Here is a 23642-nt window from a genome sequence, read left to right as displayed (position 1 = left end):
TGCAATCGTTTCCTTGACCGAATCTTGATATGATACAGCACGCACGAACACTACAAAACGCGAGAAAGCGGTCACATCACTGCTACTTAAACAATTTCCAACTCTTAATGTAACCCTGCGAGATATGAGCCCCAAATAATAAATTGGGGGTCAGCCATTGCGAGATCAACGTGCACCGTCGCTTCGATACCCAAGTGGTTCTATGCGAGTAATATCAATGCAAAAACTGCCTATACTAGTCAATAGGAGACATGCTTCCGACAAAAATTGGTCGATCTTCCGAGGAAATGCAGAAATTTTGAAGAATCGTTACATCAGGGCCCATCACCACTGACTTTGTTGCTTGCGACATCGATTGGCAATATGCGGATCCAATGTCGTGATCGTTTCAAAAATGTCATCACGACAACTATGGGGCGAGCCTTGGCTTAAGCTTAGAAACAAGTTTATACATAATGTCCTAATGTTTAAATATAAGTACATACAGAAAATTCACGATGAGTTTATTGATTACTCAATCTCTAAGTCTACGACAATTTGTTTGCCTACATTGCTCTTCTGCAAAGTTAACAGGCCAATGAAACACGACCCAAGATTCACCGTCGGCCAACATTTATAGAGTATGAAAACAGTACCTTTCGTGTTTAAAGTTTGCCGATTTATCGGTAAACCCTAGTGCGGACAAAGAAAGATAGGCTGGACTGGATAAAGCCCAGTGATGTCTTTATCACGCAGTACCGTATCATAGACGACCCGGACCCATGGCCTATTCTTTCGGATGATCGTTAAATATCTGAGGCATTTCCATCATCTACACATTACTTTTGGTTGTTCTTGCTACCCTCGCTCTCTTGCTTGTTCCATCCCGGAATCAGTTCATTGTCCGCCTCCCCCTCATCGTCACTCGCATCCCTGTTCTTCAACACTCTCCTCGCCGCTCGTCGTCCTACTACCGGAAGCTTCTCAACACCAAGATCCTTTGCCGACTGCGGCAGTAGTTTGGGATCGAGAAGTCCTGCTTGGACTAACACGCTGGCCTGATCCCAGTAGACATGCTCCTGGTACAGTCTTCCACCTCTGACTGCAACGATGCTCACCATGAGAATCTCAATCTTCTTGTTCGTAGGTGGAACTCCTGGGAGCATCCACTGGACTTGCTCGGTATGCTTGAACTGAACGTGCATTTCGTCGACAACGCGATCAACTCCGATAGTACGTGATAATAATGTGATCTTGAGTGAGGGCGGAGTTGTGAATGATTCGGAGTAGAAGCGCTTCAGCTCAGCTGCGCCAGTTGCACCGGTTAGAGTTGGCATGTAAGTGACGTGAGGGGTCTTGTGCGTGGTGAAAGTCGATAATGCTTTGCCGAGGTTCTTAGAAAAGAATTTACCTATTGAAAGTCAGTTCTACTCGAGAATCCCCCATTGTGAGGCGACAGAGACTTACTCTGCAAGTTATGCTCGAGAACAAGCTCTAGATCCGGGTTGATGCCAAACACCTTCCTAGCCGCAGCCAAACTTCGACTCCAAGCCAGCTCCGCCGAAACAGCATCATACTCATCCAGATCATGCTCAGCGAAGCCAGGCTCAGCTTCATATGTGTAGCTGGGATATGCGAGGTCAAGCTTCCCGCCAGTGCCCATGCCACTCTGGATCTTGGTGCGCCTCACGCGTTTCTTGCCTTGGATACCCACCATTTGAGATTGCTTGACAACACCGACTTCTTCGCCTGCTGCTAGATGAACAAGGGCGCTAATGCTGCTGGGGAACTTTCCATTGGTATCTGGGATGCGGGTTGGGTAGTAGGCGATGAGAAGGCCGAGCTTGAATTCGGGGTTGTTGTCGAGAATGTGAAAGTGCTCGAGACAAATAGCTGCTGCGTCATCGTAGGCTACTCCCGGTCAACACTCCTGCTATCTTCTTTCTTCTTTCTTCCCAGTAATATGTTCACTTACCGACGATTCCAAACTTTTCACAGGGACCCAAGTTTTCCCTGCTCAACGACTTGATCTTCTTCAGATATCCATCACCGCAGCTCTCCATTGAGATATACTCTACATCAAACCCCTCATCTCTCCACTCAGCTAGAGTGACCTCGTCAAAATCGTCATTTTCACCGGTTATGTAAAGTTTTGGAGGATTGCGTGGGAAATCGCCCGAGAGAAAGTTCTGGTCTCTGTGATTGGTCCTGTTGTCTGAGATGATCTGGACGTTGCGCCCCTCAGCCTCTGGGACGGCGGATTTGATGAGATTTGGAATGTTGATGTTCATATTGGCAATTCTTTGATATTATAATTTACAAAATTTGAGAGGTCAGAGGATGCGAATAACCTGATATGTTCTTGTCCACTTCCAACTTCCAAGTTTCAGATCAAACAGTTGACCCTGTTTGAGCGTGATGATGATGTCAGAACAGTACGTGTTGCGGCTGACTCATCCGATGCTGCGTCTTGATTTGGCCATGTTGAAATCTTAACTACCCTGCAGTTCCTCATCTTTCGCTGTTCTTCGAACATTCGAACATTGATAAGAATGTTACGCGCAATAAATCAGCCAAGGGCTGTCAATTAAGCTTCTTACTTTGATGTACCAAGTTGCCATTTTGGGAGCTAAGCACGACTACAAGCAATTCATCCTTCGGTCATGCTAGGCATCCTCCCTGGCCTGATAATCGACGGCAAATATCAAGCGGTGTGTTTGTGACATTGGGTTTGGATCCTCCGCTTTTTTTATCTCCAAACACTTGATCATATGGCTATAGTGAAGTAGTCAGCCGCTTATTTATAATCTATCTAGCTTTGTGTCGACAAAAAGTCAGACAGCGTCAGCACGGTCCGGATAAAACCGCCTGTGCTTACAAAAGCCTCATGTGCACCCTATGGATGTATACGTGAGACATCCTAATATCATTATCAAGAAACTTCACTACTGCATCAACCTTGGCTGACCACCACTTAGCTATCCTCCGGGATTCCAGCCTTAGCAGTTATGCATAAAAGCTTTGTCCAGATACCATTCAGGCACAAAAGCGAAGCTATTTATGAGGGAGTCAAGAGTCGTGCTTAGCAACCAGTGTCCAAATAACGTTGAAAGCGATCAAGTTTTTATGCATTGCTTATCTTCTGACTGGCGAATGCGGTGGTTAGTGCGAGTGCGAGTGCGAGTGCGACGCTGCAAATAACGTAATACTTCGATGCAGCCGGATTACATGGTGTGATGCCCAAGAAAATATTGACAGATTACTTTCAGACTACTTAAGATGCTCTGGAAACCTCGCAAGCTTGGAGATGACGCTAAGAAATTGTTGAGAGGTTCTGAGTAACCATGGCGGACACCAGAATGAATCCTCGAGAGCCAATGTCAGTATAACTAACAAAGCAAGAAGATCAAGGCTACTGACTGTAACAGACACGAGAAGGACACTAAAACTCCAGTCAATGCTTCTATGAAGGCCGGAAATAAGGAGAAACCGGATGCGCCGGCGAATCTCGAGGCAGGTGTACATCAAGATGAGACTGTTGAGGGGGAATCGGTACACGGAGAAGATATCTACCTTCATGGATTACCCTTGGTACTGATGACACTTTCACTGATGGTCGGTGTATTGATGATTGCTCTGGATAATAGCATCATTGGTAAGAAATTCACTTCTGTATTCTTGGACTTCTGCTGACTGGCTGAAGCTACTGCTATACCAAAGATTACGAGCAAATTCGACAGTCTCGGCGACGTTGGTAAGTTAAACCCATATATTCGAGCAAGCTTTTCCACTGATAGTCTTTCGGCAGCCTGGTATGCATCGGCCTATCTCCTCACCCAAATGTCCTTCCAACCTACCTTCGGCAAGATCTACACCTTCTTCAATCTCAAATGGGTATACTTGATCTCCTCCATAATCTTCGAAGGAGGTTCCATTCTTTGCGCTGCCGCACCGAGTTCAGCAGCCTTCATTATCGGTAGAGCTATTGCTGGACTCGGTGCAGCGGGTATCTTCTGCGGCGCCATGATTATTATTTCCAAGATTGTGGAGATGAGAAAAAGACCGTTGCTTCTGGCAATCATATCCAGTATGTATGGTATTGCTTCAGTCATTGGCCCTTCACTGGGCGGTGTTTTTACTCATTCTAAACAACTCACTTGGAGATTCTGTTTCTGGATCAACTTGCGTGAGTTCCCTCTCCAACACATCCATCTCAGTGCTCATTGATGGCGAAGCTCTGGGTGCTGTAATGGCTCTTATAATCTGTTTTTACTATCCTCTCTCACTCGGTGAAGCTCCAGATAGCGACCATAGTCTCGAGGAAAAGATACTTGGCCTCGGCCTCAAAAGCGCAGTGATTCTTGCAGGAGCTCTGATATGCCTCTTCCTTGCTCTTCAATCGGGAGGCACCAAACATCCTTGGTCCGATTCACGTGTATGGGGCTGTTTGGTTGGCTTTGGTCTTCTTCTGACACTGTTCGTGTTCATTCAAATACGACAAGGAGAAGCGTAAGTCCCCTCTCATCTCAGGCGCCTTCTTATCTGACGTCTTCGTCTCTGACTCATATAGCGCCTTGATTCGCCCTCGCATCATCTCACAGAGATCCGTCTTCCTAGGATGCCTGTTCTCTGCGTTGTATCAGGGAGCTATGACCACGCAGAGTTACCATCTGCCGTTCTATTTCCAGGCTGTCAAAGGAGTGGACCCCCAAACATCCGGTGTTGACATTCTTCCTCACGGGGTTACCGTCACGATAGCTACTCTTATTACCGGCTCTATTATCACTTGGCTAGGATACTATGTACCGTTCATGTGGGCCGGCTCAACCATCTTCACAACTGGTGCAGGTCTGCTGTACACGATCTCGCAAAACACCCCAACGGCACGATGGTTCGGCTACGAAGTTCTAGCTGGGGCTGGATTTGGTATAGCGATCCAGATCCCAATATTCGCTGTACAAGTCGTATTGGGTGCAGGTGACATTCCCCTGGGAACAGTGCTGATCATCCTATCCCAAGCCCTGGGAGGTTCAGTGGGTCTATCCATCTCCCAAAATGTTTTCCAGAACTCTCTCCGCCAAAGGCTAAAAACAATAGCCGACATTGACATACAAGCCGTTATAGCGGCAGGTGGGACTGATTTGGAACATGTCGTGTCGGGTGACTCTCTCGCCTCCGTCAGAGATGCGTTTAGGTATGGTATCTCAAATGCCTTCCTTGTATCGACGGCACTTGGCGGCGTCGCCTTTTTGGCAAGTATCGGAATGGAGAGAAGGAAGATCAAGTCAAAGAAGGAAGGAGGTGAGTAAACGACCTCGTGGTCGACCCTTGAAGACGATGAAGAGGGTGTATAGCGACGGCTATATAGCCGAGCGGGGAAGGATAGTATGAGGCCGATATCAACTATGATCCATAGATAGCACGCATCTCGGGCCCATCTTGATAGAAATCACATGTTTGTTCGGCATTTCTATCGAGAAAATAGTATGTTTCGTTTCTTTCACCGTTTTCGGTAGAGAATTAATCCAGCTGATCTTCATCTCCCCCTGTTGCATCGTTCGGATGATATACCCTTTTTGCTATATCAACTCCGTAGAGCGACATTTCCGCGGACATGATTGGACAATTAACAACTAAAATCAAGCTTTCGTCCGGAATTCCATGCGCTCTTCACGGCACATTCACACATGACCTTATAATTCGGAGATAGTGTACGAATTGGATGCTAGATTCGGTGAGATAAGGTTGATCATACTGTACTGGTTACTAGTTGGCTTGCATAGTATAAGACCGCACGGCCGTTCGATGTTTCTATCTTCTGCAGTCGAGGCTCAATTGATACGAAAATGACTCTCGCTAAGGTTGCTTTCACCCTAGCCAACTTGGTGGTCGTGGGTTCAGCTGCGAAGAATGTCGCAGATGGGTTTGTTGCTGCACCATACTATCCCGCTCCTTATGGGGGATGGGACGAAGCATGGGCAGATAGCTATGCCAGAGCTAAGAAGATGGTCGACTCTATGACGTTGGCTGAAAAGACCAACATCACAGCTGGTACTGGTCTCTTCATGGGTAAGAATCATCGCAAGAGAAACGGAACCCTGCTAACAGCTACTAGGGTACGATTCTTTGTCTCTCACATGACTACGTATACTGACATGGCAGACCTTGCAATGGTAACACCGGATCAGCTCATCGCGTTGGCTTCCCTCAGCTCTGTCTCAACGACGCTGCCAATGGCGTTCGACTAGCCGACAACGTAACTGCTTTTCCAGATGGCATCACAGCCGGTGCAACCTTTGACAAGAAACTCATGTATGGACGCGGTGTAGCAATCGGAAAGGAAGCACGCGGTAAGGGCGTAAACGTCTGGCTTGGTCCGTCCGTTGGTCCTATCGGGCGTAAGCCAAAGGGTGGACGCAACTGGGAAGGCTTTGGAGCAGACCCATCGCTACAAGGTATTGGCGCACGAGAGACTATCAAGGGTGTCCAGGAGCAGGGAGTCATTGCTACAGTCAAGCATCTTATTGGAAATGAGCAGGAGATGTATCGACGACAGACTACTGATCTTGTATCTCCTGCATACTCGGCAAACATTGGTGAGAGCTGTCGTCATTCTTGGTATTACGTAGCTAACCATCATAGATGATCGAACTATGCATGAGTTGTATCTCTGGCCTTTTGCGGAGGCAGTAAAAGTCGGAGTTGGAGCGACTATGACTGCGTATAACCGAGTTGGTCTATCTATTGCATCTCACTCACCTTGGCTAACATGTGTAGGTCAACGGCACTATATCCAGCGAGCACTCATATCTCATCAACGCTTTGTTGAAAGAGGAGCTGGGCTTCCAAGGCTTCGTCATGACAGACTGGCTCTCTCAGATCACTGGCGTGCAATCAGCCATTGCGGGAATGGACATGAGCATGCCTGGTGATACTATCATCCCTCTCTTTGGAAATTCTCTATGGATGTACGAGCTAACCCGCTCGGCACTCAATGGCTCGGTTCCCATGTCGAGACTGAACGATATGGCGACTCGCATCGTGGCAACATGGTATCAGTTCGAACAAGACAAGGACTTTCCCTCTGTCAACTTTGACACAAACACATACGACAGAGTCGGTCCTCTGTATCCAGCAGCATGGCCTAACTCACCCTCGGGAGTCGTCAATCAGTTTGTTCAAGTTCAGGACGATCATGATGAGATCGCCCGACAGATCGCCCAAGACGCCATCACTCTCCTCAAGAACGACGAAAAACTACTTCCACTAAGCACCAAGAGCTCACTCAAGGTCTTTGGCACTGGTGCACAAACCAACACCGATGGCGCCAATGCTTGCGTCGATCGAAGCTGCAACAAGGGCACGCTAGGTCAAGGTTGGGGATCGGGTACAGTCGACTACATGTATCTCGACGATCCCATCGGCGCTATCAAGAAGGAGGCCGCGGACGTGACATTCTACAACACTGACAAGTTTCCATCTGTTCCGAGCCCTTCAGACGACGATGTCGCCATTGTTTTTGTCACTTCTGATGCGGGTGAGAATCAGTACACGGTTGAGGGTAACAACGGTGATCGGAATGCGGACAAATTGAACGTTTGGCATAACGGCGATGCACTTATCAAAGCTGCCGCCGCCAAGTACAAGAATGTTGTGGTTGTCATTCACACTGTCGGGCCTGTCCTCGTCGACCAATGGATTGATCTTCCATCGGTCAAGTCTGTCCTGGTCGCTCATCTTCCAGGACAAGAGGCCGGAAAGTCTCTGACCAACATCTTGTTTGGCGACGCATCGCCTTGCGGCCACTTACCCTATTCCATTACTAAGAAGGAGGACGATATGCCCGAGAGTGTCACCAAGCTCATCGACTCGGGCTTCATCGATGCGCCGCAAGATACTTACAGTGAAGGACTGTTCATCGACTATCGCTGGCTCAACAAGGAAAAGATTCAACCTCGGTATGCGTTTGGCCATGGACTGAGCTACACCAATTTCACGTACACGAATGCGACCATCAAGAGAGGCATCCAGCTCAGCCAGTACCCTCCCAAGCGACCCGCAAAAGGAAAGGTTCTGGATTATTCGCAAGACATTCCAGACTACAAAGAAGCTGTTAAACCCAGCAGCTTTAAAACCATCTGGCGCTACCTATACTCTTGGCTCTCCGAATCCGACGCAAAGTCCGCGGCCGCCAAAGCCGAGACGTCGAAATACCCTTACCCAGACGGCTACTCCACCGCGCAGAAGACGGCTCTCCCCAAGGCGGGCGGTGTTTCAGGCGGCAACCCTGCTCTCTGGGATGAAGCTTATACTCTGTCGGTGGTGGTGACTAACGCAGGTTCCAAATTCTCCGGCAAAGCTTCTGTACAGGCCTACGTCCAATTTCCGAGCGTTGCCGGATACGAGACTCCCGTCATCCAGCTGCGCGACTTTGAGAAGACCAAGGTTTTGGAGCCTGGCTCGAGTGAGACGGTGCAATTGACCTTGACCAGGAAGGACTTGAGCGTCTGGGATGTCGAGGCTCAGGACTGGCTTGTCCTTGATGGGGAGTTTAAGATTTGGCTGGGGTCTGCGAGCGATAAGTTGGACGCTGTCTGCTTCACTGACGATTTGGGCTGCGAGCACGACGTCAAGGGACCAGTATCATACGATTAGTCAATCTGAGGGAGAACCGAGGTTGCAGCCGGGGATTGATTAGCTCTGATCTGTCAAAAACGCCATGGGCGATCTTCATTTTTTGACCAGGCTGTGCTGCAACTGAATAGGGGATTGATTGCTTTACGAATTGACCAATAGCAAACATTGCTCTGGCTGGAATTATGAATTGTGCACTGTCTGTGACTGTCAGTGCATCTACCGCCCACTTGCCGCGATGCTTTTATGTAAACTTTGCACAGAGTTTCAGGTTGGACAAGAAATCTATTTTAGTGGGATTACCCTGTCGTCATCGTTGTTGCGATAACAAAATATGGAGTTTTTTGAAACGCACATTTCTCGCGCTTAGGTAACGGAGAGTCCACATCTTGCAAATACCGTCTTCTCGTTGGGAGTAGATTCAGTGGAGTTTGTCTCAAATCTGGGTGCTAATTTGCGGATCAAGGAGCTAAAAGTCTTAGGTCACTAACTTACCTGGCGATCGGGAGCGAGGTCAAGATTGAGCCCCTGTGATCAGAGGCGCCACTTGTTTATCGTCTCGTGAAATCGCCCGTAGTGCGGAACTTTTCGTTTGACGGCGCGGTAATGGAAATTAAGTGGCGGCTGCCTCTCTCTCTCATCTCTGCTCTGAGGAGCAGTCAAAGGACGTCAGATGTAACGTCGACCCTTGTATGATTGTCCTCCATTCTCCCGGAATCCTTGGGCCAATCTTCCCCGCCTTAACCGGCGCGTCGGGCTAACTTTTCACTCTCTTTTTTGGGGTGAGACAAAAAGAGGGAGGATTAATTCCGCTGACCACTCAGGCTCTCCTCGTGATGAGATCCTCGAGCTAGCGAATCAACGGTCTCTTAGTGTCTCTCGTTAGGCCGATCACCAGGGCCAGGGGTACCTTGCAGTGGGGTACGCTACTGGGACAATCTTGTCTCTTGTCTTGGGGCGAGAACGTGCAAGTGTCTGCTTGGCCAGTCTCGTTACCCAAAATAAGCATTCTTTGCGCCACGAGCAGGGTCTATACGAACCGACTTGCATTCGATCTGCACGTCGCTTCAGTCATTGATTGATTTCATATGTAATATTGCAGCCTCAAGTTGGCTGCAACAATAAGCACCAGAGGTTCCCCCTCACTGTCACTGCAGTGGTGGACTTGGAGGACAGGGGAAAAGGTATAAGCACGTCGGTTTAAATCACTCAATCAGTCAGGATCTTTGCCTTTTTCCCATGCACGTGAGCTCTCTTCTCTCTGTCTCACGTCATCTATCCCGCACACGTGTATACGAACCCCTCTGGGCATCAGATCAGTCAGTCACAGTCACAGCCAGATCCAGACCCAGACCCAGACCAAGGCAGACCCGGCCCGGGCAGCCCAACACACTAATCTCCAAGTACCTACCCCAACACAATAAATGACGATGTACTTACACTTGGCCTTTGTGGCTGCATCTTACTGACATCCACTGATTGGTCTCGCCGTTTCAGCTTACAGGGGTCCTACTGTACATACGCACATTAGCCCTGCAGCAAGGTCTTTGCTGTGTTGTGTTCGGGGCTAACGACGGCCAATCTCGTGGTGTGTGAATTATCGAGATGGCAGTTCAGTTCCCTCTTGAAACTAAAACTTGGTGTACGTACAGCACAGCACAGCACAGCCTGGTCCAACCGAACAGTCAGTTTAGTTGAGTTTGCTTCTGATTGCCCCGAGCGTCGACGCCTCAACTGAACGGGCCAATGTAACTTGCAGCTCCCAGCACCCGATGACTTTTTCCGCCTGTGCGTCTTTGTTCAGCCCGTCCCTTCATAAAATGTCCAACTCTGTTTTTTTCTGACCCGTCCTGTCCATGTTTAGTAACGCCCGAACAGACAGAATGGGTGTGCACACTGCATCGGGCTGCATATTGTGCACGTCTACTGCATGTACCTATTTAGGGGCGTCGTAAATAAAAACCGAAATCAATAAATATGCATCCTCCGTCTCCTAGCCCTTTTCTTCTCCCTCTCCAGCCCGCTCGCTCACTCACTCCCTCTCGTTTCTTCTCTCTTTTTGCCACTCTTGGTTTAGGCTTGTGACTGTCGCTTATCTCTCACCCAAGATGAAGTCTTTCTACACCTTGGCTTTGTGCCTTGGTGCCTTTTTCAATGCAGCCACTGCCATCCCACCAGAGGAGCAGGGACAACAGCCTGGAAAGTTCGCTGCTGCTCCCCCCGTTGGCTCAAACCCCATTGATCGCAAGGGATGGACTGTCAAGTGTTCCAGCCAGGCTTCAAATTACCCCTGTGGTAGAGCAATCGATGGTGACAAGAACACCTTCTGGCAGACTCCCTATGGCACAACCAACACGCCGCCTCCTCACACCATCACCATTGACATGAAGCAGACTCAGTATGTCAGTGGTCTCCAGATTACACCTCGCCAAGACGGCAACACCCGTAACTGGATTGGTCGCCATGAAGTCTACCTCAGCTCTGACGGTACCAACTGGGGAAAGCCCGTTGCCTTTGGAACTTACTGGGGAGACAAGTACCCCTGGATTACAAACTTTGAGACCCAGCCTGCTCGCTATCTTCGCTTTGTTGCCCTTTCTAACGTGAACTCCGACTATCCTTGGATTGCTATTGCCGACTTTGTTGTCTACAACGCTCTCAAGTACAGCCCTCCTGCTAAGGGTCTTGGAAAATGGGGTCCTACTCTTGATTTCCCCGTCATCCCTGTCGCTGGTGCCGTTGAGCCTGTCTCCGGAAAGGTCGTCATCTGGTCTGCTTACCGATATGATGCTTTCCAAGGCACTACTCCCCGTGGTGGCTTCACTCTGACTTCTATCTGGGACCCCAAGACTAACGTCATCTCCAACCGCAACGTTTCCAATAACCATCACGACATGTTCTGCCCTGGTATTTCCATGGACGGCGAGGGACAGATTGTCGTCACTGGTGGCAACGATGCCAAGAAGACTACCATTCTCATGCCTGATGGTAACTGGGTTCCTGGCCCTGACATGCAGATTGCACGTGGTTATCAATCGTCCGCTACCTGCTCTGATGGTCGTGTTTTCACCATCGGTGGTTCATGGAGCGGCCCCCGTGGCGGCAAGAACGGTGAAATCTATGACCCCAAGGCCAAGACCTGGACCTCCCTTCCCAAGTGTCTCGTCGGCCCTATGCTTACCAAGGACAAGGAGGGTGTCTACAAAGCTGACAACCACGCTTGGCTTTTTGGCTGGAAGAAGAACAGTGTTTTCCAGGCTGGTCCCAGCACAGCCATGAACTGGTACTACACCACCAGGGGAACTCAGGGTGACACCAAGGCTGCTGGTACTCGCCGAAAGAACGGCAGAATTGACCCTGACTCCATGAACGGCAACGTTGCCATGTTTGATGCCCTCAAGGGCAAGATTCTCACCTTTGGCGGAGCTACCAGCTACCAGCAGGCTCCTGCCACTGCTAACGCCCACGTTCTCACCATTGACGAGCCTGGTGCTATCGCCCAGACCGCTCTCGTTGGAAACAACGGTGCTGGTATTCACGCCCGTGTTTTCGCCACCTCTGTTATCCTCCCTGATGGAAACGTCTTCATCACTGGTGGTCAATCTTACTCCAACCCTTTCACCGACACCAACGCTCAGCTCGAGCCCGAGATGTTCATTTCCTCCTCCAACACCTTCACTAAGCAACAGCCCAACACTATTCCCCGCACATATCACAGTATGTCTCTGCTGCTGCCAGATGCTACTGTCTTCAATGGTGGCGGTGGTCTTTGCGGTAGCTGCAAGAGCAACCACTTTGACGCCCAGATCTTCACCCCTCAGTATCTCCTTGATGGCAACGGCAACCTTGCTACCCGCCCTAAGATCACTGCTGTCTCGGCCACTACTGCCAAGGTCGGCAGCACCATCACCGTCACTGCCAACAGCGCCATCAAGAGTGCTTCTCTCATCCGATACGGAACTGCGACGCATGTTGTCAACACTGATCAGCGCCGCATTCCTTTGGCCCTGACAGGTGCTGGTACCAACAAGTACTCTTTCAAGATTCCCAATGATTCTGGTATTGCCCTCCCCGGCTACTGGATGCTTTTCGTCCTTAACAACGCTGGTGTTCCCAGTGTTGCCAGCACCATTAAGGTCACTAACTGATCTAATGTCTACATTGCGACAAAATGATTTTTTTGCCTTTATAATACTAGCGAGGATAGTACAAGTATCCTAATTCATTATGTATATACTTTTATACCAATTGCAGTTGGATATATTGACATGGACGTCACTTTACTATCTAATACAAATCTCTTGCATGAATTTTCTGTTTTGGAGAACTTCACATGTGACTGCACTGCTCAGAATGGCGATGAACCAACTGCCGAGCTGACACTCATCGTCCTGACCATGACACTAGAGATAGTAAAATCATATTCAAATGCCGATAAAGTTTATCTTTAGATCCATGCTAACCTTCGTGACCGGGTCATGCCGTAATCTGTATAGCCCCGTGAACACGCAATACAAACCAAGAGAGGTTAATATTGTTTTAGGCCGACATTTGATCCATTGAGCTGGGATATCCCAACAAACCAAGAAGACGGGTTTCTTAAGACATTTGTCTGTTCAGCGACACTAGTGGCCATTGAGTTTAAACGAATCCGGGAACCAGGTTCACAACGCTTACAATTAGAGTTTTGAGGCTTCACGGGTAATGGCTGCAGAAAGATTGCAAATGACACTATCAGACGACAGAAATAGATACATTGCGTGTCAACATAGGCTGCGACCCTGTGGCTCACCCGAATGCAAGCCATGTTCGGCACGTACGGGAAAGCACTTCGTTCCTGCAGAGACATGCAGATGGCTTAAGCAGGGTCGGGACGAAGTACGCTCGGACTGTGCGTAAGTTATGCAGCTGACAGTCATTCATAAATGTGGCACAGACGAAAGGACGCTGTGTAAGACTGAGGACCAGTAAGTGGCTCGTGATAGGTGTCATCAGGATGACAGACGACATGTTCACGCCGATGGCATAGCTTCTTTACGAGACAATTCTAAGACATTTAGCACTAAAAATCACTAGCCGTAGAGGGAAACGTCCTATTTGTTGGGAGTAATTGCATCGTCGTTGCTGACAGCTTCATGGAGTCGTCGCGTTCATGTCTGAGATGACGTTCCGACAGCTGGGCTGCGCAGCTAACATCAAATAAACTAGATAATAATATCTTACGAGTATAAAGCATGTAAGTAAAGTCGCCATCTAATTTTAGTACCATACTCATGCCATCGAGCTCCAAAGTGCCTACTCAGACTTCTTCAACTTCGCCTCCAGCATCGCAGTGCATCCATAGGCAGATGGGTAAATTTTGACCAACTCCAGACCGGCAGCTTCAAAAATCTCTTCGAAATCGGCTTTCTTCTTCTCTTGGCCAGTCATGGCGAGAAGTGCGAAATCTAGCCAGTACAGGTCTGTGAACTTGTCTTTCTCGACCATGTCAGGAATCAGCTGGTCGCATATGATCAGACGGGAATCGGGTCCCATGGCTGATGCGGTGTTCTTGACGAATTCGATGCAGACTGGAGTATAGAAGTCGTGAAGGAAGCGGCGCATAAAGTAAATACGGGCGTCTGCGAAAGGTCAGTCGTTGCTATAAACCGGAGTCGTGGTTATGATGCTCTTATCGACTCCGGGGAGTCACTTACTCTTAACAGGCTGCAGTGTAAAGGCATCATACGTCATAAGTTCAAATCCTGGATAGTCCTTGGGATCCATCGAGTCAATGACACCAGGGAGGTCCTGTAGGATATACTTCGCGTCAAAGGCATCGCCAATGTCTTTGCGGATGGCAATGCACGACTGACCACGGCCGGCACCGATATCCACCAAGAAAGGTCGTTCAGGATCCTGAACCACTTCGTCTTTGAGTGATGCAAAGGGAAACATACCGACGACAGGCATCAGCTCATCAACAGCAACCATGTTGGCATTCCAAAGCTCACGTCGCTCTGGGTCAGGATCCATCTCTAACAGCTCATAGTATGACTTTCCAAGGTGCTCCTTACCAACCGAGTACACGGCAGGGGACTTGGTGAGATCAAAGACATCTTCAGGCTTGTGAGACTTGAGGTACTCAGGAAGATGCATCCAAGCACGGCTAAACTCCAACACAATCATGAAAAACGAACCCAAACCTCTTGGGTTCAGAATCCGTGAAAGGTCATTATGAGCATACGCATCAGGCGCCGTCTCAACAAAAACACCATGACTAACAGCAACACGGTAAATGCGCTGAATCACAGTAGTAGCCACATTGGTAATGCGAGCCAATTCCTCAGCGGCGATGGGACTTCCATCTTCGGGCATGGCGTGGTATGCCCGGATTCCAAGAATGGTATGGAAAGCGCACCCGAGACTGAATTGCTCCATTAGGTGTGTCATCTGATCCATGGGATCCTGGAAAGCTGAGCGAACTGCTTCTGTCTGCTTGAGGACATTTTGGTGACTGATGGGGTCATCCTCGTACGATTCAAGCTGGGCGACTAGTTTCTTTGCCTCTTCAAGGGCCTTTTCAGCTTTGGGATGCACCATTTTCGTTATTTGAGATTTCCGAGATATCGAGATGTGGCTTGGAGGATTCAACTGCTGGGTCTGGATTTGCGGAGATGGCAACGGTCACCGCATGTTCCGTAGACCATGTGAATAGCATATTCACTTAAGAGTGTTCCAGGCGGGGCACCACCTAAAGCCAAGAAAGGACTCAGATCATATCAGTTCATGAGCCTACGATTCCTCACAAGACAGGTTAGTAAGTGGGTATATATCCAGCCGAGGTTCTGTAATCCCGGGTAAAGTGCCTCAACCATGCAGATCACGACCCAATCAGAATATTATATCCGTGATTAACTGGGGTTTGAACTGCGGCACGGCCCAAGTGACGGAGGCTTGGTCCGTTGGCATGTATCGCAGTATCAAGGATCATTATCACTATGGCGAGTTTGTTTCGATATTTGCTCAACTTCTCCTTTTGAGCGTGTCCACTTTGCATGATTCTGATACACAAACGGTTGTGATACCAACAGTGTCGTAATGTCATCTCCTCGTGCTCCGGAAGAAGAGGCTATACAGCCTGATGCTGTAAGCTTATTCCCTTGAGGGCTGAAATTGTACTAAAAGGATTTGTCTAGGCTTTACAGAGTGTCACTGACGATGAGGTTGGTAGGCCCAACGATGCGACTCACCCAAATGGCTCCACTTGCTAATCAATGTGATGGAACGTAGGCTTACGATAATGAGAGTGAGCGGTCATCTTTGACATCTCTGACATCGTCTATTCTACATGGAAAGGTCGAGGGCGGAAGAACCTACGCCGTGTATGGCAAAGAGGGCAAGTCTCACAGAGCACATCGCTTGGCCAGTGCTAACAAACTTCAGAATATGGATTGCCAATGGATGAGGCTGAGCTTGATCGCATCGATATGTGCCATGCTAAATACTGCGCTTTGATTGGAAAGAACCGATACTTGGCGCCTCTAGAGAAGCCTCAGAGAATTCTGGATCTTGGCTGCGGCACAGGTTCGTGAAGTCTCATTTCTTTGGGAGTGAAAGCATTATATCGACCAGGAATTACCTACTGACAACTTTGATAAAAGGTATATGGTCAATCGAAATGGCAGAAGAGTTTCCATCTGCAGAGGTGAGTACAGGATCTTGCTGCCGTGGTTACATCGGGTGAGCTTTGACTGACGAGATCCCAGGTCATTGGGACGGATGTTGCACCGACACAACCTGACTGGTAAGCGATCGATGCGATAAAAACTGTGAGACTTTCTGAAACTGATGTCTGACAGGGTACCACCAAACTGTCACTTTGAGGTCGACGATATTGAAAGAGAATGGACATGGAAAGAAGATAGCTTCGACTTTGTTTATGCCCGAGATCTTCTACTAGCAATTCGAGACTGGCCGGCTCTGATCGACCAGACATACACGTAAGCCATGAATCGTCCTGCATGCGGTATCAATACTAATTCCACCAGACATCTTCGAGGGGGCGGATGGGTTGAGTTCCAAGCCATCGTCGGCGTTCTCGGCTGCGACGACGACTCCATCCCTGAAGACAGTTATCTCCGCAAATTCTCAACAATGATGGAGCAGGGCTCTGCGAAATTTGGTGCCAGTCTGACAGACCCCATGCGGTGGAAGGGCTGGCTTGAAGAGCGCGGATACCAGAATGTCACAGAGCGAGTTTTCAAGCTTCCTTTCAACCCTTGGCCCAAGGATCCGCGTATGAAGCTCCTTGGGGCTTGGGAGATGGAGAATCTGCTAAGTGGACTTGAAGCCATGGTGACGAGGATGTTTCAGAAAGGTCTTGGATGGACGGATGCTGAAGTCACTGTCTTCCTTGCATTTTTGAGAAAGGAAATTAAGAATCCAAGGATGCATGGGTATTGGCCTTAGTAAGTTTCCCATGGGAATCTTCAGCTGCCCTTAGAGAGCAAGCTGGGTGTCTTAATCATTCTAACATTTCTATAGCTATGTTGTTTACGCTCAGAAGCCAAAAGAGGATTGATGACAACAAGACTGAAGTTTCTATCTACGGTAAAGTCACCGCGTGCGTTCAAAGATAAGGCATTGGCAAGCGGACTATCAATACTACACCTTTGACGAGAAACGCAATTCGATCATTGGCATTCTGTTTATTTGACTCTCGATTACCCTGTAGATTAGGTTTGTCATGTCTTGCGAGTCAGGGTCACATTTGACGCTTAGACCTTTCCCCTGTTCCTCGCGTGGCGATCAGGGGTAAGTAGAATTAGGCCATTGGCTCACGGGGCTATCTTTCTGGCTTTTTTCGAGGGTTTCTCTGTCAGTATCTTTTCTTCCCCCTTGGGACTATGGAGTAGATTGCTCGAAGCCATGGGAGGATTCCGTGTCCCTGCAGGCCTGCGCTTAAGTTTGATTGATGCTTTGTCTAGCTCTAGCATAATCCTCCTGCCCTAAGACGTCATTTGATACCTAACAGAGATAGAGGCCCTCGAATCCATGCGTCTTGATTACATAGGAAAGCCAGATCACTAAAGGCTCCCGTGACACACAAAGCATGCGTCAATCTTGGAACAGTTTTTGACAGACGGATTTCACTGCACTAGCATGACTCAATTTGGCAACGTGATGAGCCGCACGGTTATACGCCAACGCATACCATTCCCAGACTCCACAGTAATCTATTATGCTTATCCAAAACCGTCATACTGAATGAAGGTCCTTTCGGACACCAGCCGAGCCATCAAAGGCTGTCCCAGAATCAAGGAAAAGGAGATGGAAATGAGCGAAGTTTCGTTATCTATTGCGATATTCCTCTGCACGGGGCGCTTTTGTCATGGGCGCTCAAGTGTGCCCTCAAGATACGGGTGTAATTAAACGAAGTCGACGGTGGATCGGCGTTGCATTGGCGAGAGTGCTATTCCGAAGATCCCGCGTCATAACCATCTAATGAACACGCTCATCATGTGAAGAAAGTATCAGTCAATAGTCAATTGAGACATTCAGGTCTCTCTTGTACCCTTTAAAAACTCCCATATACTAGGTTTACTGGAGGATTTATCTGGACGCTGAGTCACAGCCTTACAGGTTACAAAGGAAGCTATCCCCAACTCTCAGACCCCTGCAGCTCGACCTGGCCGATGATACGCCAGAGTCCCATCGACGTCATCCTTCTAGCAACACAAAACGACGATCTCTGGCTGAATCCAACGTTTTGTTTATTGCGATCGACTCGGCAGTTGGCGATGTTTCATCGCTCCACCGTCATGTGTTTCAACACCAACCATGGAGCCAAACAGAGCAGCGATGAACCATTCCCCCAGTCCATCCCAACTGTCGGTTCCATCCGATGTGCAAAAACGGCCTGAAGATCTAACTCTCGCTTATGCCGTGTAGTATCGTCTCCTATCTAGGGTCCATCATCTATGTCTGGCTCAAGATGTATATAAGAAACTCCAAAAGTCAATCGGTTTGGACATTCACCCAACCATCCACTCGCACTTCTCAACCCAGTCACTCTTTTTTTCAAAGCAAAATCTCACCAAGTCACTCTTTATTTACTTACGCTTTTATTCATCATGAAGTTCAGCCTCTTCTCCCTCGTTGCTCTGGCCACTTCGGCCATGGCTGCTCCTGCTGCTCAGGTTGCTGCTCGTCAGGTCCCAGCTGTCCCGGCTTCTCCCAACGGAGCTGTCACCCAGGTTGAGAGCATCGCCACCTCTCAGACCGTCACCAAGACAGTGACCAAGAAGATCACTGCTGTCAGCGTTTCCAACACTGGCGGTGTTGTCAAGGTTCTCACCATTGCTGTTGAGCAGGTCAAGAGCCAGACCACCACCATCAGTAAGCCAACCAACGATAGAGTTCGGGTTGCATAGATTGCTAACAACATCTTCAGAGGAGGTTATCACCAAGGTCAAGTCCAACGCCATCTCCAAGGCTGCTGCCGTCAAGGTTGTCACTGCCGAAGTCCACTCCCTCAACGAGCTCCTCACCGCCGTTGTCAACCAGCTCAAGGATGTCGTCAGCATCAAGATCAACATCCCCGACGTTAAGGTTATTCTCGGCCTTGTTATCCAGCTTCTTCACGAGCTTGTCGGTGTCGCTAAGGAGGTCCTGAGCATCCTTGGCCTCGACAACGTTATCGGCAGCGCTTTCGAGCTCCTCTTCCAGACCGTCGCCACCCTCCTCGGCCTCGTCACCCAGCTCATCGGCGACATCGTTCCCGGTCTCGTCGACATCCTCTCCAACATCCTCGACACCCTTTCGGGCACTCCTCTTGGACCCATCATCCAGCCCGTCTCCAACATCTTCGATGGCCTCACTGGCTACCTCACCCAGGGCACTGCTTAAGCGACACGTTCAAGATATGAGACCCAGGGTATGCCGGATATGCCCCTTAGAAGACAAGACAAGCATAGAGGGAGTTTAGACAGTGGATCTGGTTCAAATCATGCATAATCTTAGTTAATTCAATGCTGTATATTAATTCATACGACCTCTTTGCCAAAGGAATGTCCATAACTCCGTCTCCTGTTGCCATTAACGTCTCAGGCATTAGTCCATTATCATCTCGCGCCCATTCATGCATTATTAAATATAACCTCATGTGTTGCGAAATCTTAGTTGCAAACAGTCTTGTAGCTGCTGAAATGAGAAGAAGTCTCGCGACACTGGTCATCCTTGACAGTCTTCTGTCCACGCTTGCAGTTGCTGTCTGTGAAGAGAAGAACTATGCACATGTCAGTAAGTCTTACATCTTTAGGGGTGAAGTAGTTCTTACGCTTGCAGCCCTTGGCATGCTCATACTGGCTCACAGACCTGACCTTGTCGGTGAACTTGAAGCATTCATTGAGCTCATCACGATGCGTAGTCAATTCACCGAGGTTTCCGTTGTTGTTGTCGCCTCCGCAGTCTTTGGAGCTCCAAATGCGGGCAGAAATGACGTTGAAGGGAAGATCTTTAGAGGCAGGCTCAGCTGCGACGCCCATGGCGAGAGCAGCAGTGGCGATGATGGTAGCAAAATGCATTTTGGTGGTTGAAATGTGAAGATGGGAGAGTGTGAGCTAACTTAGTGCTGTAGTGCGGGGTGAGTGATTGATTGATGGCGGTTGAGTGATGATGAGAGTTTGGTCTATTGCGGGAATAGAGTCGACTTTAAATACAATTGAGATGGTCAACGCAGCATTACATTCTACTAAGGCAACAATGGGTTAAGGGAGAAGATCACTACGTCAAGCCTGTGACTGTAAGTGTCTGATGCTTCTGGAAGTACAGCTGAAAATTGAAGCCCGATACAGAACCAGCCGCGATACGAGCTGCGCTGTCAGCGCTAGCAATACAGCAGTGTGAGCCCACTACAGCTCGTATCGTTTCCAGCACACGGCCAAAACCGATGAAGCAAACGCCTTTCCCAATCATTTTCACAGAGGATTAACTCGGCTGCTATCAGAGTCGATCAGTGGAACTTGAGAAGTATGCAGCAGGTATCATGTGCCGGGGATGGACTGTGCCGTGTCAACACACCATGGCCCTGTTGGGACGATCCATGTGATGCTGGTGATGTCAAATACGAGCAGTGACTGTAACCCTCTCGAAGATCTCTCTCACTTCACAACACAGCACAGCACAGCACAGCACAGCAAGGCGATGCAAATCTCGTGTATGTATCAGACAGAACCTCAGAATCAGAATTTAGGGTATCCATAAGTCCTATCCTATGCTTATCCATTTTATGACGCGGCCATCTCCATGCCTCCCGATTGATCGCCTCCAAACGTCGATACCTAAATTTAGTAGTCACGGCTAAAAACTCCGACCCCACGTCGAGATAGTTTACATCATCGTCCCCCGCATTTCCCGCCGATAATCCGGTTATGATGGAATCTCACGATACTCATCATGCGGGAGCCGGTTCATCCGCTGATTCTGCTTCCACGCGTCACATCGTCAAACACGACGTATCTGCAATGCAACATGAACCAAAGTTCTCGAAAGTCGGTCACGCTTCTGTTCGGGTATCACAAATCTTGGCTGCCTTGATCCATAAGGTTCTGGAACTCCGCTTATTCATATAACCATGTTTGGATAAGCATACGAGCTAGACCTTTTGCTGTTTTATTTTTAATCTTAGGCTTCTATTGACGACGGATTCACAACACCCTCCGCCCACCCGGTCTTGAGAGTATTCATGTCTCGTTTGCTTGCAGGGTTATCAGGTGGCACAGACAAGGGCGGCCGATGATGCACTAGCGGTATGCAGTTATCACTATTTTTCTGGGAACAGTCTATTTCAATACATGATATATAGTGATACAAATGTCTTACAACTCTATCCTCATCTTCACCGTCTTCTGCAGCAGCACCAAGCCAACCGTGTTATGCGTTAGGGAGAGCGACCTTGAAAGCTGGCATGTTGGGCTTGCACCTCGTACCAACGTCTGGAAGAGTGCCGTCAACAAAGTAAGCGGCAATAGCATCAAGAGTACAGTTAGAAGCATGCGATGTGACTCCATGCTTTAAACAGTTAGCTTGAAATTCTCAAAATGAAGGGGAAACACTTACACCAACTCCCTCATTAATCAGTAGTCGACTCTCTCTGAAGCGAGAAGAAACTTGCCAAGCATGGTTAAGAGAAGTAATAGGATCGTTTGCGTTGTTGACAACAAGAACTGGGAAGCTCGTGTTGACGTTTCGAAGCGTGTTGGTATCAACGCCCTCAGCAGCGTCGAACTTCCAAGCAGCGCAGGCGACATAGTCAGCAGCGATGGCATCTCCGAAGGAGCTTCCAGCGAGATGAGCTTGGTACATAGAGTAGAGGTCCTCAGGGTTGCTGACACGGAACGAAGACTCGGAGCAAGCAATGCCCTGGAATGCGTTGGTACCAAGGTTCCACTCAGATGTATCCTCCTTGTAGATGCTGAGAGCCTTCTTGTAGTCTCCGTCGAAAGCGTAAGAGAGAATTTCCACCACTGAGGGATAGTTGAACGGGCTTGACAGCAAGTTCATGATACCGTACTTCAACTGCTTCAGGATAGAGTTGCCAGCGTAGGGATAGTCCTTGGAAGAGAGACCATCTGGCAGAGTCTTCAGGTCCTTCAGCTTCTGGAAGGTCTCAACTGTCGCATCTCTCAAATCCTCAACAGTAGTGCTGCTACCAGAGTAGTTGGCCAGCTTACAATACTTGGTGCCGAGCTCAACACACTCAGTAAACAAATGCACAAGTGACTTCTCAGCATCGTGAGGTCCACCAACACCAGTTGACGTGAGGTATGCATCAGCCAAAGAGTTCGAATCGAGAAGAAGACGGCCAATGCGATCAGGGAACATAGCAGCGGCGACTTGGCCGAGGATAGTTCCATAAGAAATGCCCCAGAACCGGAGCTTGCCATCTTCACCGAGAGCATCGACGATCTTCATCATGTCGCGGGCAGTGAAGGCTGTGCTAAGGAAGCGGCCGTGTTCCTGCTGGGTTTCGTAGCAGGACTCAGCAATAGCTTGCATGATCTGCCAGCCTTCGTTCTTCACATATTCCCAGAGATCTGCTTGGGGCAGTGGTTCTAGGCTGCGACGGTTGAGTTCAGCAGAAGCATTCTTGCCACAGGCAAAGGGAATGGTTCGTCCAACGCCTCTGCGCAGAGTTAGTGCAGCTCAATTCAGTAGACGGGAAAAGCATACCGAGGGTCAAATGAGATGATGTTGTGATGGCCGCCCATGATGCTAGAAACCGTGTCAGTAACTCTTGATCATGCGATAGAGGCTACTCACTCGCGGAAGTCCTGTCCGAGATAAGCGAGAGTCTCGATGCCGGAAATTCCAGGGCCGCCGGGGTTCCAGAGAACGCTGCCCTTGAAAGGTTCCTTGGTAGCATTGTAGCGGATCAATTGAAGCTCAACTGTCTTATCAGACTTTTTATCCGTGTAGTCCAGCGGAACCTCAATGGTCGCACAATCACCAGCCTTCAGTAGCTCCTTTGCCGCATCAGGGAGATCGAGCTTACAAGGCTCCCACTTCAGCGATGATTCCGTACGAGCAACCAGTGAATCAGCACCATTTGTCGCGGTTGCAAGGCGCGACGCGCCGAGGAGGAGAGGACCAAGAAGAGACTTCATCTTTACTCCGACACGTTTCGAATGGTTGACAAGAGGAGTCTGAACAAAGTCCATGAATTCGCAGTGCACGGATGGGAAATCTCAGCGTGATATAAAGTGATGTGAAGTGGAGGCTGCAGGGGTACAGATCCCAGCGGACGGAGACGGAGACGGAGGCGGAAGTATCCGTCGATCAAGATCCTTGAGATTTAATTTAACAATTGATCCTTTTGATAATCAATCAGCTTTTGTCGTGTCATCATCGTGCAACACCGCGACAAGGACTTGTTTATGCTGCGCAACATCGACAGGCCCGATTTGATGGAGCGCCAATGGCGACAGTAGACAGAGAAAGCTAAATAAGAAGAAGAAAAAAAGCCAACGTCACTTGTTTATTTAGGC

The 23642-nt window shown here is 48.9% G+C and overlaps 9 protein-coding genes across 9 annotated transcripts; 5 read left to right on the top strand and 4 right to left on the bottom strand.

Moving 5' to 3' along the window:
• Positions 1-818: 818 nt before the first annotated feature.
• FPRO_14043 (related to dienelactone hydrolase and related enzymes) lies at positions 819-2270 on the bottom strand (the record flags this gene model as incomplete). The annotated part of the gene is made up of 3 exons (XM_031219024.1): positions 819-1390; positions 1447-1890; positions 1955-2270. The coding sequence occupies 3 exons, from the start codon at positions 2268-2270 to the stop codon at positions 819-821; spliced, it is 1332 nt and encodes a 443-aa protein (XP_031084824.1).
• A 1053-nt stretch (positions 2271-3323) lies between these two features.
• On the top strand, positions 3324-5288 carry FPRO_14042 (uncharacterized protein; the record flags this gene model as incomplete). Its single annotated transcript, XM_031219023.1, has 6 exons — positions 3324-3358; positions 3408-3634; positions 3683-3733; positions 3788-4165; positions 4215-4488; positions 4550-5288. 6 exons carry the CDS (start codon positions 3324-3326, stop codon positions 5286-5288), a joined length of 1704 nt encoding a protein of 567 aa, XP_031084823.1.
• Positions 5289-5825: 537 nt separating this feature from the next.
• On the top strand, positions 5826-8634 carry FPRO_14041 (putative beta-glucosidase 1 precursor; the record flags this gene model as incomplete). Its single annotated transcript, XM_031219022.1, has 4 exons — positions 5826-6048; positions 6168-6575; positions 6622-6710; positions 6757-8634. The coding sequence occupies 4 exons, from the start codon at positions 5826-5828 to the stop codon at positions 8632-8634; spliced, it is 2598 nt and encodes an 865-aa protein (XP_031084822.1).
• A 2087-nt stretch (positions 8635-10721) lies between these two features.
• Positions 10722-12761, top strand: FPRO_14040 (putative galactose oxidase; the record flags this gene model as incomplete). Its single annotated transcript, XM_031219021.1, has 1 exon — positions 10722-12761. The coding sequence occupies one exon, from the start codon at positions 10722-10724 to the stop codon at positions 12759-12761; it is 2040 nt and encodes a 679-aa protein (XP_031084821.1).
• Positions 12762-13908: 1147 nt separating this feature from the next.
• Positions 13909-15195, bottom strand: FPRO_14039 (uncharacterized protein; the record flags this gene model as incomplete). The annotated part of the gene is made up of 2 exons (XM_031219020.1): positions 13909-14234; positions 14310-15195. The coding sequence occupies 2 exons, from the start codon at positions 15193-15195 to the stop codon at positions 13909-13911; spliced, it is 1212 nt and encodes a 403-aa protein (XP_031084820.1).
• A 498-nt stretch (positions 15196-15693) lies between these two features.
• FPRO_14038 (uncharacterized protein) lies at positions 15694-17176 on the top strand (the record flags this gene model as incomplete). The annotated part of the gene is made up of 9 exons (XM_031219019.1): positions 15694-15741; positions 15792-15818; positions 15886-15991; positions 16039-16179; positions 16257-16300; positions 16362-16399; positions 16455-16595; positions 16644-17063; positions 17140-17176. 9 exons carry the CDS (start codon positions 15694-15696, stop codon positions 17174-17176), a joined length of 1002 nt encoding a protein of 333 aa, XP_031084819.1.
• Positions 17177-18728: 1552 nt separating this feature from the next.
• FPRO_14037 (uncharacterized protein) lies at positions 18729-19503 on the top strand (the record flags this gene model as incomplete). The annotated part of the gene is made up of 2 exons (XM_031219018.1): positions 18729-18993; positions 19049-19503. 2 exons carry the CDS (start codon positions 18729-18731, stop codon positions 19501-19503), a joined length of 720 nt encoding a protein of 239 aa, XP_031084818.1.
• A 269-nt stretch (positions 19504-19772) lies between these two features.
• Positions 19773-20180, bottom strand: FPRO_14036 (uncharacterized protein; the record flags this gene model as incomplete). Its single annotated transcript, XM_031219017.1, has 2 exons — positions 19773-19882; positions 19934-20180. The coding sequence occupies 2 exons, from the start codon at positions 20178-20180 to the stop codon at positions 19773-19775; spliced, it is 357 nt and encodes a 118-aa protein (XP_031084817.1).
• A 1348-nt stretch (positions 20181-21528) lies between these two features.
• On the bottom strand, positions 21529-23315 carry FPRO_14035 (uncharacterized protein; the record flags this gene model as incomplete). Its single annotated transcript, XM_031219016.1, has 4 exons — positions 21529-21666; positions 21715-22780; positions 22828-22869; positions 22918-23315. 4 exons carry the CDS (start codon positions 23313-23315, stop codon positions 21529-21531), a joined length of 1644 nt encoding a protein of 547 aa, XP_031084816.1.
• Between the last annotated feature and the right edge of the window lie 327 nt (positions 23316-23642).

Source organism: Fusarium proliferatum (assembly GCF_900067095.1).
Source record: "Fusarium proliferatum ET1 genome assembly, contig: FPRO_scaffold008, whole genome shotgun sequence".
Taxonomy (NCBI): domain Eukaryota; kingdom Fungi; phylum Ascomycota; class Sordariomycetes; order Hypocreales; family Nectriaceae; genus Fusarium; species Fusarium proliferatum.
The sequence above is the reverse complement of the archived record's forward strand: the minus strand, read 5'-3'. Positions and strand labels throughout refer to the sequence as shown.